Here is a 15,377-nt window from a genome sequence, read left to right on the forward strand (position 1 = left end):
GCCAGCCGGCCCGCCCCGCCCGCCAGGGACCGGGAGAGGAGAGTCGGGGGAAGGGGCGGGCCTTTCATTCACTCGCGGCCCTTCGGCCGCCGCCGGAGCGGAAGGGCGGGGTCTCGCGCCCCCTCCAGGGGAGGAGGGGGCGGGGGGGCGTTGGGGGCGGAGCCTCGGGCGCGCGTCCCAAGGCGTAGGCTACGTCGTCACGTCAGCGCGGGAGAGAGAAAGAGAGGAGCCGACTCGGCAGTGACTGGGGGACGGGGCCGAGAGAGCTAGCGGAGGGTGGGAGTGAGCCAGAGTGTGAGCGAGGAGGGGAAAGGCGGCCACTCGTACCTGAGCGGCCGCGGAGGGCAGGGGGAGCGGCGGGGCAGAAGAGAAGGGCGGGGGAAGAAGAAAGGCCGACTGGAGAAGGCGGGCGACGGCTGGCGGTGGTGGTAGGGGGAGAAGGTGGAGCTGGCGGAGGGCTGGGGCTGAGGGAGTGAGTGAGAGAAGCGGACGCGCGAGGGAGGGGAGGGAAGGGGGGGTCACGCGGGGGCGCGCGCGCACCGAGAGCGCGCTCGGAGGCGAGTGGAACTGGATCGGGTTTGCTGCCAGCGGCGTGAGCTTCGGCCGCCATTTTACAACAGCTCCACTCGCGCCGGACACAGGGAGCAGCGAGCACGCGTTTCCCGCAACCCGATCCCCTCGGACAGGATTCCTCCGCCGCAGCCCAACGGGGAGGTAACGACTGCCAGAAGCTGGGTCTGGGAGGGGAGCTCGGTGACATTGTGGAGTGAGCTGGAGGGGGAGGGAGGGCGCCGCGGGGAGAAACCGGCTTTTCTGGAAAATGGATTCCAGAGGGGGAAGAGAGCACGTTGGCTGGGGCTGCCGGAGAGTAGGCCGCGGCCCGCGCCGCCACTTCTCCCTCTCCATGTGCTGTCGCTGTTGGGGCTTTGTCTGCGGCGCTCCGGGAGGAGGCGCCTCGGCGGACCCTGTGGCCCGCGCGGACCGCGGGCGGCGGCGGAGTGGGTGCTGTCGTGGCCGTCGTCGCGGCGCGGGAGTGGGCGGAGAGGCGCGGGTCCCGTCCCGCGAGCCGTGCGGCGGACCAGGGCGGTGCTGGGGTCCCGCGGGCTCCGAGCTGTCGGCGGAACGCCCTTACGCCGCGGCGCGGCTTGACGGGTCCCCGCGCCGCAGTCACCGCACCGAGGGGCGCGGGGTGGGAGGGTGTGCGCTGCGGGGCAGCCGGCCTTGTGGCCGGGGGTCGCCGGCTCTCGGGGAGCGCCCGGGGCACAGAGCCATGTGTCACGGCGGAGACGGCGGCGCCGAGGGGCGGGGAGAGCCTATAGCCTGGGCGCCGCCGCGGCCTCGGTGTTGAGGGGCGAGGTTGTGCTGCTGCAGCTTTCTGGGGGCTCGGACCGCGGCTGCGGGTTGATGTTGGGGGCCGATGACTGTGGTCTCGGCCTGGGACTCGGTGGGTTCCGTTGAAGGAAGTTGTAGGACATTTGAAGGCGCCGAGCACGTGTTTCTAATGGGCTCCTGGCGGCCGCAGTGGTGAGGCTGCCGCTCCGGGTGCGGAGTCGAGGGCGGGCTTTGGGGTGTGGGGTGAAGGGTGGAGAAATTGGGTGGTGGGAAGGTGGCTTGTGAGCGCTTTGTTCTTCTCTGGCTGTTGTTACCGATCCATAAGCGGCAGGCGGGAAAAGCGCGCACTTTTAAGGGCTTACCTAGGAGAGGGACGAACCCAGCTTTGCTTTTCTTCACTTAAACCTTATTCTCCGTTCTGGAATAGCTGCATGTGGCACGCTGGCTTGTCCTCGTGCTGATTGGGCTTCATTTGTAATGTGGTTTTTCCTAGGGAGTGTTAGCAGGTGAGTCAGGGGTGGTGTTCAGGAAGAGTATAGTGAATCGGTCTTTCTGTGCCCCAGGCTCCAAATCTGGCTTGTCAGGCGATAGTGACTTTAAAGTAGTAAGGTTTCTTTCAAGGGAGGTGCAGCGCTGGCTGGTGCGGTTAAGTGTTAGAGAAAGTCAAGATTGGGGCTCTCATATTGTCCTGTATTTTTGAAGATCCTAGTTTAATTTTGCTTATTGCGTTTGAACAGATCTCTGGAAACATGGCTACAGAACATGTTAATGGAAATGGTACTGAAGAGCCCATGGATACTACTTCTGCAGTTATCCATTCAGAAAATTTTCAGACATTGCTTGATGCTGGTTTACCACAGAAAGTTGCTGAAAAACTAGATGAAATTTACGTTGCAGGTAAGAACTAACACTTGCAAAATTACATTATGAAATTTTTCTATTGGATTTCTGGCTTTGAGCTAAAATAGCAACTTTTTGTGGTTTCCAATAAGTGTGGGAACTCGAGCTTTGCCTTGTTCTGATGGTTGGTTAATTGAGGTTTGAATTAGAGGTTATGGTGTGTAGAGGGAGGGGAACTGGAAGGGGTAGGGTAGGCCCTCCCTAGGGGAAGAAGGATGGCTGGTCTGCTGAATAAGTGTATATGATAGTACCAGCAGCTGCTAAATGTTGGGAGCAGACCATGTGACTTTTTTTTTTCTTGCTATTTTTATGGTAGGATTCTTGTTAAATAACTTGGTAACTGTGGACTTGTTCTGTTTGTGTTTCTTGGAGTGGTGATTCTTTCTAGTGGTACTTGGAATTAAGTAGAGGTTCAGTTGTCATGCTTTGTATTTTGTTGGTTGACTTTAGGATTTGTATTGCAGTGTTCAGAACATCTGACACAAGACAGGATGTAAATTGTGTGGTTGAGAGGTCTCCTTAGTTCAGAATGGCTAAAGTATGTTTCATTTTGTAGCTATAAAGGGAGTAGAATTGCCACACATATGCATGTATTGGCATATACAGGTCTTTTCTCTAAAAATCCAAAAGTGATGGAAATTGATAACTAATTAAGTTTTCTCTTCTGCAGGGCTAGTTGCACATAGTGATTTAGATGAAAGAGCTATTGAAGCTTTAAAAGAGTTCAATGAAGACGGCGCATTGGCAGTTCTTCAACAGTTTAAAGACAGTGATCTCTCTCATGTTCAGGTAATGTAGATTTATTTAATGTCAATGTAGAAAAAAATTTGGTAGTTTTGGTATGTTCATTTGAATTTTATTCAGTGCAAATATAATTATGAATGGAAATTGTTTTTACAGAACAAAAGTGCCTTTTTATGTGGAGTCATGAAGACTTATAGGCAGAGAGAAAAACAGGGGACCAAAGTAGCGGACTCTAGTAAAGGACCAGATGAGGCAAAAATTAAGGTATGTCTTTTGAAAACTCCTTGTAATTTTAAAGTCATTTTAACGGTTTTCTAACTTCAGTAAATTGACATGGATGTGTACATATTTTTAAGATTATTATATTTCTTCAAATGTATCTTGCCATTTTATAATTACTTGTTTTCAAAAGAATTCACTCTTTCTGTTACCCAGCCATCTACTTACTGAAACAGATGGAATCCACCATATATCTAGACCCTTTTTAAAAGGATACAAGTTTAAGTTACTATCAAACTAAATCTGGTCACCTCATAGCTGGTGGAGCATATACATTTAGTCGCTAAATGCTTCTTAGGCTCAGTAAATTTAGAATTTTAAGGCTCTGTGTCTTTCATTTGTATGGGACGTGAAGGGCATTTTATTTCTTTTTAAAAATTAGATTAGTGTGGAAATAGGCTAGGTGTGAAAGGATTTTTTTTGGGGGGGATGTTAGCTTTCATTTCATATGGAAAATTAAATGATCAAATTAAGAAAGCCATTGTTGACCTGTGGGTTTAAGAAAGTTGGTTAAGGCATAGATGATGTGGTACTTAGTGGGATAGGAAAAGGGAACCTTAGAATGTGGAGATGATTGGGATGTGGGATTAGCTCTTCATTTAACCATGACTTTTTTTTTTTAAGTGTGAGTCTTTATTTGGTATGAGTATTGTTTTTGTTGTTGTTTATTTTTTTTGCCAGTTCTGGGGCTTGGACTCAGGGCCTGAGCACTGTCCTGGCTTCTTTTTGCCCAAGGTTAGCACTCTGCCACTTGAGCCACAGCGCCACTTCTGGCCATTTTCTGTATATGTGGTGCTGAGGAATCGAACCCAAGGCTTCATGTATAGGAAGGAGGCAAGCACTGTTGCCACTAGAACATATCCCCAGCCCCTTAACCATGACTTTTGAGCCTTTCTTAGGTCTAGCTGTGAGTTTAGTGTGAATATAGTCTAGTATCTGCATTGGGCAGTTAAGAGTCTTAAGAATTTCCTGTAAAAGTTTGTGTAACTTTCACTTCTGTCTTTGGAAATGATTTAAAGCTTTAATGAAACACAAATTATGCCTAAAAGGAAGTTTGATAGGGAGAAAACTTTTCCTGTTTTTGTAGATTGCCAAGAGGTTGTTAGTTGGATGATATATAAAGATTAAGGCAAAAAATCACATAACTCTGACCAGCATGGGATTACATATGACAGAAAATGAAAAGTAAACATTTGATGGTTTAGTGACAGTGACAGTGATCATAGGTTCAAGTTTTGCCGTCGTTCAGTGTCCCACCATTATGCAGTCATTTATGTGTAGTAGAAAAAATCTATTTGTGCACCTTTTTATTAAAAAGTAAAATTTTTTCTTATGAATTAAGGTCATTTCATAAATTAGTGACCCTTCCCTCCTTTTGTGGCACTTAAGCATCTAACCCAGGGATGTTTGTTTGTGCTGGGCCAGTGTTTGAGTACTTACATCACTTGGGTTGTAACATTGAGCAACATCCCCAGCCCCAGAGTATTGTATTTAATGTAGACGACATTAACATCTTTTTTGCCAGTACTGGGGCTTGAACTCAGGGCCTGAGCACTGTCCCTGACTTTTTGTTCAAGGCTAGCACTCTTACCACTTGAACCACAGTGCAACTCTGGCCTTTTCTGTTTATGTGGTGCTGAGGAATGGAACCCAGGGTTTCATGCATATTAGGCAAGCACTCTACTGTCAAGCAACATTCCCAGCCCTATCATTTTCATTTTTGTACACTGAGGCAACCCTAGGTCATTTAACAACATTTTGATAAGTTCTTTCATGAAGTTGATGTAGCCTTTTTATTTTGGAATCATTTAATAGGATGCTATTGTTATTTAGAAAACTGGATTTGCACCAGATACTGGTGGCTCACGCCTGTCATCCTGAGCTACTCAGGACACTAAGATCTGAGGATCATGGTTCAAAGCCAACCCAGATAGGAAAGTCCATGAGATTCATCTCCAAGTAACCACCAGAAAACTGGAAGTGGAGCCGTGGCTCAAAGTGGTAGAGCAGTAGCCTTGAGCAGAAAAGCTCAGGGACAAGCCCTAATCAATTACACACACACACACACACACACTCTCTCTCTCTCTCTCTCTCTCTCTCTCTCTTCATGTGAATGCTTTTTTCTTACTGCCCTAATAGGTTACTTCTTATACTTTCACCTATAACAAAGGATAAGTGAAACTCCTAGCCTTTTGACTAAAATGAAGTGTCAATTTTAGCAGTTCATTTTGAGAGATAAGGTGCAGAACTTGAACATTGTTGCAATTCCATGAATTTTTCAAAGTCATTTGGCTTTTTTCTGAAAAATGCTTGATGTCCTCTGAAGCACAGTACTTTTATCAGATAATAAGGAAGTCCTTTTCTTATAACTACCAAGTTTCTAGATTTGGTTTGGACAGTATATCTTCAGAGGAGAGGTTGGGCAAATACTTATAAAGTCAGTATGTAGCTACGAGTGGGGTTAAGAGAATTTATTGGGTGAGAAACACAGTTGGGAAACTTGACCAAATGAAATGAGGTTTGTTCTTCTTTATGATTTTTTTTTTTTTAAGACCAGGGTCTCAACTATATAATGTAAGTCCAGGATTTTGTGTAGCCCTAAAATTCTGTCACAGCCTTCTGAGTGCTGGGGTTACATTTATTAGCAGATAGATATACTTTATATTGAAACATGTTAGTGGATTGATAGTAATTTTCACTGTCCAGTTTGTGTGTGTGTGTGTGTGTGTGTGCATGCGTGTGCACTGCTCCTGTGCTTGAACTCAGGGCCTGGGTGATGTCCTGGGCTTTTGTGCTCAAGGCTTTTCTTCTGCCACTGGAGCCACAGCTCCTCTTCTGGCTTTGTTTTGAATTGGAGATAAGAGTCATGGACTTTCCTGCTTGGGCTGGCTTTGAACTGTTAGCCTCAGATCACAGCCTCCTGAGTAGCCAGGACTATTAGGCATGAGGTACAGATAATTTGTGTAGAATCAAAATTTTGACAGTACAGTAAGCATACATTAGATGGGAAATTCTATGATTTCAGAAACAATGTGTAGGGGGTAATGTTGATACCATAAGAAAGATTTGAACAAGATTGATTTCAGTTGCTAAACATGTGCGTATGGTTTAGTGAATTCAAACGTATTAATGACATTTGGATTTTTCAAGGCACTGTTGGAAAGAACAGGCTACACACTTGATGTGACCACTGGACAGAGGAAGTATGGGGGACCCCCTCCAGATTCCGTTTATTCAGGTCAGCAGCCTTCTGTTGGCACTGAGGTAAAGAAACTAAAAACTTTTACCTTTTGTAGTAAAGCCTGCTATATGGTTTCCTAAACAATCTCTCCATGGTTTTTACTTTATGTTTAACTTACAGATATTTGTGGGGAAGATCCCAAGAGATCTATTTGAAGATGAACTTGTTCCTTTATTTGAGAAAGCTGGACCTATATGGGATCTTCGTCTAATGATGGACCCACTCACTGGTCTCAATAGAGGTTATGCGTTTGTCACTTTTTGTACAAAAGAAGCAGCGCAGGAGGCTGTTAAACTGGTAAGTTCTTTTTTTAAACTTCAATGCCAGCATTTTCTTCCCATACCTCAAGAGTTCATCAAACTTATTTCCCCTCTTCTGTGTATGTGGAGCCACAGCTGCAATTCCAGCTTTTTGGGGTAAGAGTCTCACAGACTTTACTTCCCAGCCTGGCTGTGAATCCTCAGATCTTAGTCAACTCGGTGGCTAGGATTACAGGCGTGTGCCACCAGCTCTTAACCAAGGGAGTGTATCTTAATTTCTTATGTAAATACCTTTGCATGGAAATATTTCTTAATGATATTTTTGTTTAAATTTATAGGAATGTGAAAAGGTTTATGAAGATAACTGATGGAGTTCCCGTAGTAGTTGTGTGTGTGTGTGTGTGTGGGCGCGCGCATGTGCTGATCCTGGGGCTTGAACTCAGCCTGGGAGCTAGTTGTTCCTGAGCTTTATTCAAAGGTTAACACTACCCATTTGAGCCAACAGCTTCACTTATGGCTCTTTTGAGGGAGAGGGTGGCTAATTGGAGACAAGGTTCTCATGGACTTTGTTTCAGATCTCAGCCCTCCTGAGAAGTTAGGATTATAAATGTGAGCTACCAGTGTCCAGCTTACATATTCATTATCAACACACAGTTGTTCTAATTTATGGCTTTATTTTTACAATTAAAAAAAAACTCAAGGCTTCACACTTGCTAGACAGACATGTACTGTTTGATCTATGTCCTTAATCTTTTTTTTTTTTTCTTTATTTTTCAGAGAGGGTCTTGCATTTTTTGCTTGGGGCCATCCTTGGATCAAAATATCTAGCCTAGATGGGGGAAGGGGTTTTCCTAGACTGGTCTCAAACTGATAGCCTCTTGATCTTCACTTCCTGCTGGTTGGGATTTACAGACATGAGCTGATGTGCCTAACTAGGTTTATCTATGTTGTGGGTCATTCTGGGCAATAAGGGTTGAAAATGTAGCTGAGTGGTATAATATTTCCCTAGCTTTGCATAGTAGGAATTCAGCTCTACCATCCACAAACAAACTTGTAATTCTAAGAACACATCTTCAGACAGACTTCATCAGAATTTTTTTCTCTTGCCATTATATTGCAGTTTGAGTGAATGTCACTTATCAAAAATACTTGACCAGCCAGGCACCAGTGGCTCTCACCTGTGGAGTACCAGGTCTGGAGGATCCATGATTCAAGACCATCTTGGATAGAAAAGTACACCAGACTCTGTCTCCAAAAGAAATAACCAATAAAAAATTAGGCTGGAGGTGTGGCTCAAGTACCAGCCAAGGGAACAGACTTAGTGAGGGTCAGGCACTGAGTTCAAAACCCAGTGTCGGCTGTGCGCCCGTGGCTCATGCCTGTAATCTTAGCTATTCAGGAGACTTGAGATCTGAGGATTGCAATTCAAAGCTGCCCAGGGCAGGAAAGTCTGTGAGACTCTTACCTCCATTAAACTACTGAGAAAAAGCTGGACATGGTGCTGTGGCTCAAATGGTAGAGCACACTAGCTTTTAGCATAGGCAGGCTCCAGGGACAAAGCCCAGGCCCCGAGTTCAAGCCCTACAACCAGCAAAAAAAAAACCCAGTACTGTCTGTCCCTCTCCTAAAAAAACATGTGGGACTAGAAGTATTTTTGAATTTTGGATTTGAGGTTTATATATAGGATTTAGGGTTGAGCGTCTATAATCCAGAGTTCGGAAATGCTTCAAAGTCTAAAATGAAACTTTTTATGCATGGTTGGATTTGGGGTGCTCAACTTGTATCACCCTTAAAGTAAGCAGATGTTAAGAAGAAAAATAAACTTGGCTATTCTGTATCACTCAAATTATCCACTGAGATCTATCTTTCTGTCTGCTCATCTATGTAACTGAAGATGAATGGTTAACATCAGAAATAGACTTTTTTTTTTGCCAGTCCTGGGGCTTGAACTCCGGGCCTGAGCACTGTCTCTGGCTTTTTGCTCAAGGCTAGGTCACTCTACCACTTGAGCAACAGCACCACTTTTGGCTTTTTCTATATATATGTAGTGCTGAGGAATCAAACCCAGGGCTTCATGAATACACCCCAGGGGCTTCATGTATACAAGGCAAGCAGTTTACCAATAGGCCATATTTCCAGCCCAAAAATAGACTTCTTGAAAGAACATAAATACCTTTAAAGAGAGCCAGGAATTTACTTTCAGAATCTTGGCTGACTTTTCCCTCAGTGCTTCCTATTTCAGAGGGAAAATAGCTGTGTAGAGAGTGATTGATTGGTAAGTTAGTTGGATAAAGGTTGAGCAGTCAGAAATGTTTAATTTAAGCTGGATGCAGTGGCTTATACTTGTAATCTTTGTTATGCAGGCGGCTGAGATCTGAGGATCATGGTTTGAAGCCAGTTTGGGAAGGAAAGTCTGAAACTCCTATTTCCAGTTTACCAAAAAGCTGGAAGTGGAGCTATGGCTCAAGTGGTAGAGTACTACCTTTGAACAAGGAACAGAATCCAGGCTTTGAGTTCAAGCATCCATCCTGTTAGAGATACTTCCCCCCCCCCCCAAAAAAAAAAAAACAACAGAAAAAATTAATTTGAAGCCAGGTGTTGGTAGCTCACACCTGGTCTATAATCTTAGCTACTCTGGAAGCTGAGATCTGAGGTATGAAGCTAGCCAGGGCAGGAAAGTCCATAAGACTCTTAGTTCCAATTAACCAAGGCCTTGAGTTCAAACTGCACATGTACCAAATGAAAATTCTAAGAGTCAGGTAAAATGAAGAATTTGAATTCCAGAAAGTCATACTTGGTAATCATTTGTTTAAAAGTATATATATACACACATACGTGTAGCAATGAAAAGTTGCACTTTCTTTTTTTAAAAAGCAAACAAATACTTTTTTTTTTTTTTTTTTTTGCTGGTCCTGGGGTTTGAACTCTAGGCCTGGGTACTGCCCTGAGCTGCTTTTTCCTAGCACTCTTACCATTTGAGCCTCAGTGCTGCCTCTGGCTTTTTCTGTGATTAATTGGAGATAAGAGTCTCACAGACTTTACTGCCCAGGCTGGCTTCGAACAACTATCCTTAGATCCCTGCCTTCTGAGTGGCTAGGATTACAGATGTGTGAGCCAACAGTGCCCGGCCTTTTGTTTTTTTTGGTAGTGCTGTTGTTTGAACTCAACTAGGTAGTGTTCTACCATTTGAGCCATATCCCATCTATGTTGAATTGGCCTCTACTTCCTCAGTACCTGGGATTATAGGTATGAGCTACTTACTACACCCAGGTAAATTGTAATGTGAAAAAGAAGATAGTGGGTAAGATGAGGAGTTATTATAAAAAAATTAATACAGAATTTATCCAGAATGTTAGATTTTTTTTCAAAGAATTTTTTTTGTTTTTTGCCAGTCTGGGGCTTAAACTCAGGGCCTGAGTACTGTCCCTGGCTTCTTTGTGCTCAAGGCTAGCAGCACTCTACCACTTGAGCCACAGCGTCACTTCTGGCTTTTTGTATATGCTGAGGAATCGAACCTGGCTTCATGTATATGAGGCGAGCACTTTACTACCACTAGACCATATTCCTAGCCCTCAAAGAAAATTTATAAAAGAATCATGAGATTGATAGTGTAGTCTTAAGTAATTCTTAGTATCATACTAGTAATAATAGATTCTCACTAGACCTAGGAAATTTTAGAAAGCCTTATAGGCTTAAGGCTGTACCAGCAAAAGAAGACTATAACACAGTAGTACCATGATTTCTAAGTACCAGTTAACTAGACTATTAGATGTTTTAGTTTGAATAGTTAGTTGTCTTTGCCTCACAGATTGGAAATCAAAATTATATTCAGTGTTTATTTACAGTCTAATATATAAACCGTATTTATGACCTTATTAATGTTATGTTAAAGTTAATGCATTTAACTTGAATACAGAAATTTCTCATAGGTAATTATACACTGTTTTGATTGGTTGAGGAACTATTGTCCTCCACTTTTTTTCTTTTACCACATTGCTTTCTAGATTTTTTCTGTTGTAATTGTGTCCTCATATAAGGACTTAATTTATTACCTGATGAATATGAGGTTTTTCATTTTGGTACATTTAAAAAAGTTCTTTGGTTAGTAATGGTAAATACAGTGGAATGCATTGGACTAATACACTTCCCCTCCTCCCAGTTCTTTTGCTGTGAATAGGATTTGGGAGATTTACTTTAATACAAAAGCAAAGAATGACTGTGGACTAGAGTATTTCTTTCATCAAAGGAGCATACTTTAGAAGCTTCGTACTGGCATTATATCTTAAGACTATATATCTCTCTCTATATATATATTTTAGCTACAATTCTAAGATGTGTACGTATGTTTGTATGTTTGTTTGTTCTTTTGTGATCATGCCTGGGCTAGTAGTAGAGTTTGAACTCAGAGCCTAAGTGTTGTCCCTTAGCTTTTTCACTGAAGGCCGATGTTCTACCAGTTGAGCCACAGCTTCATTTACACTTTTTTTTCCCTTTCCAGTTCTGGGGCTTAAGACTCAGGGTCTGAGCACTGTCCCTGGCTTCTTTTTGCTTAAGGCTAGCACTCTAACACTTGAGCCACAGCACCACTTCTGGCTTTTTCCCTTTATGTGGTGCTGAGGAATCAAACCCAGGGCTTCATGTATACAAGGCAAGCACTCTTGCTACTAGGCCTTGATCCTCAGATCTTAGCTTCCTGAGTAGCCAGAATTGCAAGTATGAGCCACTGGTGCTTGGCTCCTAGATGAATTTTTATACAATTGAAGTGCCATTCTACTTATAGTGTAACCAAATCTTACAAAATTGCCTTTTTTGCATTATTGATAGATCAGCAAGGTTTTGAAACACTTTTTCATTTGAGTAACTTAGGTAGGCATTTTCTTCACATTGATTCAACAATGATTTGTTATCCTAGGTTAAGAACTATTATGTAGATTTGCAAATTTCTGTGTGGATTACCTGTAAAGTGGGTTAATTGATGATAAAAGCCAAAGAAGGGCTGAGAATATGGCCTAGTGGTAGAGTGTTTGCCTAGCATGCATGAAGCCCTGGGTTCGATTCCTCAGCACCATATATATAGAAAAAGCCAGAAGTGGTGCTGTGGCTCAAGTGGCAGACTGCTAGCCTTGAGCACAAAGAAGCCAGAACAGTGCTCAGGCCCCGAGTTCAAGCCCCCAGTACTGGCAATAATAATAATAAAAATAAAAGCCGAAGAAGCATGGAAGTTAGGAACAACTGCAGGTTTCTTAGATGACATTGTTTCCAGCCAACATCTGTCTTGTATTCTGGGGAGTGAAAAAAAATCCAGCCCAGCCAGCTATGATGGTGAATGCCATCATTTACTCAAGAGGTTGAGGCTGAAGATCAAAGTTTCCAAGCTAGCCTTGAATCCTCCAAACCGGAACCATCTCCAAATGATGATAATCTTACTAAGGAAGCAAGGTCTTCTGACCTGTGAAAAGGTTATTACTAGTTACCAGTTGAGTGCTTATTTGAGAGGTAGGGGCTGTGCTGAGTTCTAAATTATTACCTTTAAATTCTCTCTGAATTCTTTCAGGTAAGTGGAATTTTTTTTAATATAATATAAATAGGCTGGTGACCTGAATGAGGCCAAATACCACACACAGTTCTAGTGTGATATCAGGTTTCTTGAGCTCGAGAGCCTTTTGTTAAAAATGTAAGGTTATGTGCCTTTAAATTTAGTAGTTTAAAACGAGCTTATCAATTCAGTTATCCCTGTATTTCTAGGATATTTTTAGCACCTGTCATCTCACTGTTACCACTCTAGTGTAGGGTACCATTTATATTGTTTAAACTATTAAAGAATGAGGGACTGGGAATATGGTCTAGGGCAAGAGTGCTTGCCTCCTATACATGAAGCCCTGGCTTTGATTACCCAGCACCACATATATAGAAAAGACCAGAAGTGGCACTGTGGTTCAAGTGGCAGAGTGCTAGCCTTGAGCAAAAAGAAGCCAGGGACAGTACTCAGGCCCTGAGTCCAAGCCCCAGGACTGGCAATCAAAAAAAAGAAAAACAACAACCCAAGAATGGTAGCAAACACTGAATTCTGATCCTAAAACTATTTACATGTGATAGCACAGAGTAGGCCATAGTATTTCCATGCTGTAAGATGACTACTGAATAAGTTCCTCTTCCCCCCCCCATAATCTTGTAGCTAAACTTTGCCTTCTTTTTTGTCCTCCAGATAAGTAAGCAAGCTGTGACCATTTCCATCTTGGACAACCTTCTCATGCTTTGTTTTTATACATATTTTTTTGGGTGGTACTGAGGATTGAACTTGGCCTCAAGTTTGGCAAGTGCTGTTATATGCTTGTCATGCCCAGTTCTGTTTTCAATACACTTTGAAAGTAACCTAGTTGTTATGGCTGCTTATTCTCATCAGTCAGATCTTCTAAGGCCTTCCGTAAGTTAACCTCTCAGTTGTCCCTTGATAGTATCCTGAACATGGTAGAATAATAGGTTGTACTCTGTTGAACTTGAATTTTATTTCTTGACTTCAGAAGTTAAGTAAATGAAGTGTTTCCCCTTATTACAATGTAAGGATCTCCCCAATTCCCCACTTCTCTAGTCACTAACTTTTAAAGCATTGCCACTCTGTAGTTGCTGCACTGATTCCATCTAAGAACTTAATTTGGTAACACATCTATAATATTTCTCCATAGCCCAAAGGTTTTGTTTTTTGTTCTTGGTCATGGGGCTTGAACTCAGGGCCGAGGCTCTAAGCTCTTTTTGTTCAAGGCTAGCACTCTACCACTGAGCCACAGTGTTGCTTCTGGTTTTCTGGTGGTTAATTGGAGATTACTGTCTTGCAGACTATCCTGCCTGGGCTGGCTTTGAACTATACTTCTCAGATCTCAGCCTCCTTAGTAGGTAGGATAACAGGCATGAGCCACTGGTGCCTGGTGTTTAAAGGTTTTCGCGTGCGTGCGTTCGTGCGTGTGTGTCTGTGTATTCGTACTCCAGTGCTGGGTCTTGAACTCAAGCCTGGGTGTTGTATCTGAGCTTTTTGTTCAATGCTAGTGCTCTACTATTTGAGCCACAGCTCTACTTGGTGATGATAATTGAAGATAAGAGTCTCATGGACTTTCCTCTTAAGCTGGCTTTGAATGTCGATACTTGGTTCTCAGCCTCCTGAGTAGCTAGTATTACAGGCGTGAGGCACTGGTGTGCCCTAGGTTTTCTAGTCTTTATTTGCCATAGTCTGAATGACTCAGTCATAAGGGTTAAGCTAATGGCAGATAGTGCTTTTATCCCTATGGCACTAGATGTTTGGAAATGTATGTGATAATGTAGTTTGTCCAAAGAAAGGACAGACATTTGTATATATTTGTTTGTATGGTATTTATTGCTGACTTAGAACCCATGGTCAGTAGTGTTGTAATGCTCTTGATAGCTTGATGGCCTATGTAATGGAAGTGTCTTGGTGACATTACTAATATTGCCTATGTTATTAAAAACTGGAATAAAGCCGGACATCAGTGTCTCATGCCTATAATCCTAGCTCCTCAAGAGGCTGAGATCTGAGGATCACTGTTCAAAGCCAGCCCTGGCAGGAAAGGCCATGATACTCTTATCTCCAGTTAGCCACCAGAGAACCGGAAGTGACACTGGCTCAGGCGGTAGAGCGCTAGTCTTGAGCTGAAGAGTACAGGGACAGTTCCCAGGTCCAGGGTCCAAGCCCCACGACCGACAAAACAAAACCAGAACTGGGATAAAGTTTGATGATAGTGGCTCACATTTGTCGTCCTAGCTACTTTGGAGGCTGAGATCTAATGATTGTGGCTTGAAGCCATCTCAGGCAGGAAAGTCTGGGAGATTGTTATTGCTAATAAACTATCAAAGCTAGAAGTAGAGCTGTAGCTTAAGGGGTAGAGTCCTAGACTTGAGCAAAAGAAGCTCAGTGACAGTACCTGGCCCTGAGTTCAAATCCTAGAATTGGTGTGTGCACGCGCATCCCCCCCTCCCCCAAATGAATACATGGGGATTTCTACTTGCACATGGACAGTTAACTTTTTTTTGTAATGTGGTCTTACTATGTAGCTCATACTGATCTCAAAACTGAGTCTCCATAGTGCTAGGATTATAGATGTATGCCGCTACTCTGGCTTCTCTGAAGTTTAAATTTTAGTAGCTACTGATGATTTTATATACCATAGTGGTCATGTTTGTTACCATAACATGTATACAACCATTTTGATGAATGCAGCTGATAAATACTTTAATAGCAGTTTGGCAAATACTCAACATGCTTGACATTAAAAGTTCTTGAGGGCTGGGAATGTGGCTTAGTGGTAGAGTGCTTGCCTAGCATTCATGAAGCCCTGGGTTCGATTACTCAGTGCCACATACACATAAAAGGCCAGAAGTGATAGAGAGTGCTAGCCTTGAGCAAAAGAAGCTCAGGGACAGTGCTCAAGCCCCGAGTTCAAGCCCCAGGACTGGCAAAAAAAAAAAAAAAAAGTTCTTGAGTACAAAGTTTATATAGAGAGGCTAACTGCAATTAAAGTGTGAGCAATATGGTAAAAAGGGTAGAAAAAGCTTAAATTGCTTTGGATTAGGGTTGATAGAAAAAGTTTTTGTGAGAAAGATTCCAGCACCAC

General features: G+C 43.2%; 1 protein-coding gene across 6 annotated transcripts in view; it reads left to right on the top strand.

The window, feature by feature from the left end:
- Window positions 1-520: 520 nt before the first annotated feature.
- LOC125357157 (synaptotagmin binding cytoplasmic RNA interacting protein) overlaps window positions 521-15,377 on the top strand; it is a 39,693-nt gene continuing 24,836 nt past the window's right edge. For 2 of the 6 annotated variants that reach the window (XM_048353884.1, XM_048353881.1), the window contains exons 1-5: window positions 577-714; window positions 2,903-3,021; window positions 3,133-3,240; window positions 6,406-6,519; window positions 6,617-6,793. In XM_048353884.1, coding sequence (XP_048209841.1) covers window positions 3,160-3,240; window positions 6,406-6,519; window positions 6,617-6,793 — 372 coding nt within the window. In that variant the 5' untranslated portion in view covers window positions 577-714; window positions 2,903-3,021; window positions 3,133-3,159. Of the gene's footprint in view, window positions 715-2,069; window positions 2,230-2,902; window positions 3,022-3,132; window positions 3,241-6,405; window positions 6,520-6,616; window positions 6,794-15,377 lie in introns of all 6 variants that reach the window. The other 4 variants (XM_048353883.1, XM_048353880.1, XM_048353879.1 and 1 more) reach the window with 4 other exon arrangements.

The sequence above is a fragment of the Perognathus longimembris genome, chromosome 9 (genome assembly GCF_023159225.1).
Source record: "Perognathus longimembris pacificus isolate PPM17 chromosome 9, ASM2315922v1, whole genome shotgun sequence".
Taxonomy (NCBI): Eukaryota; Metazoa; Chordata; class Mammalia; order Rodentia; family Heteromyidae; genus Perognathus; species Perognathus longimembris.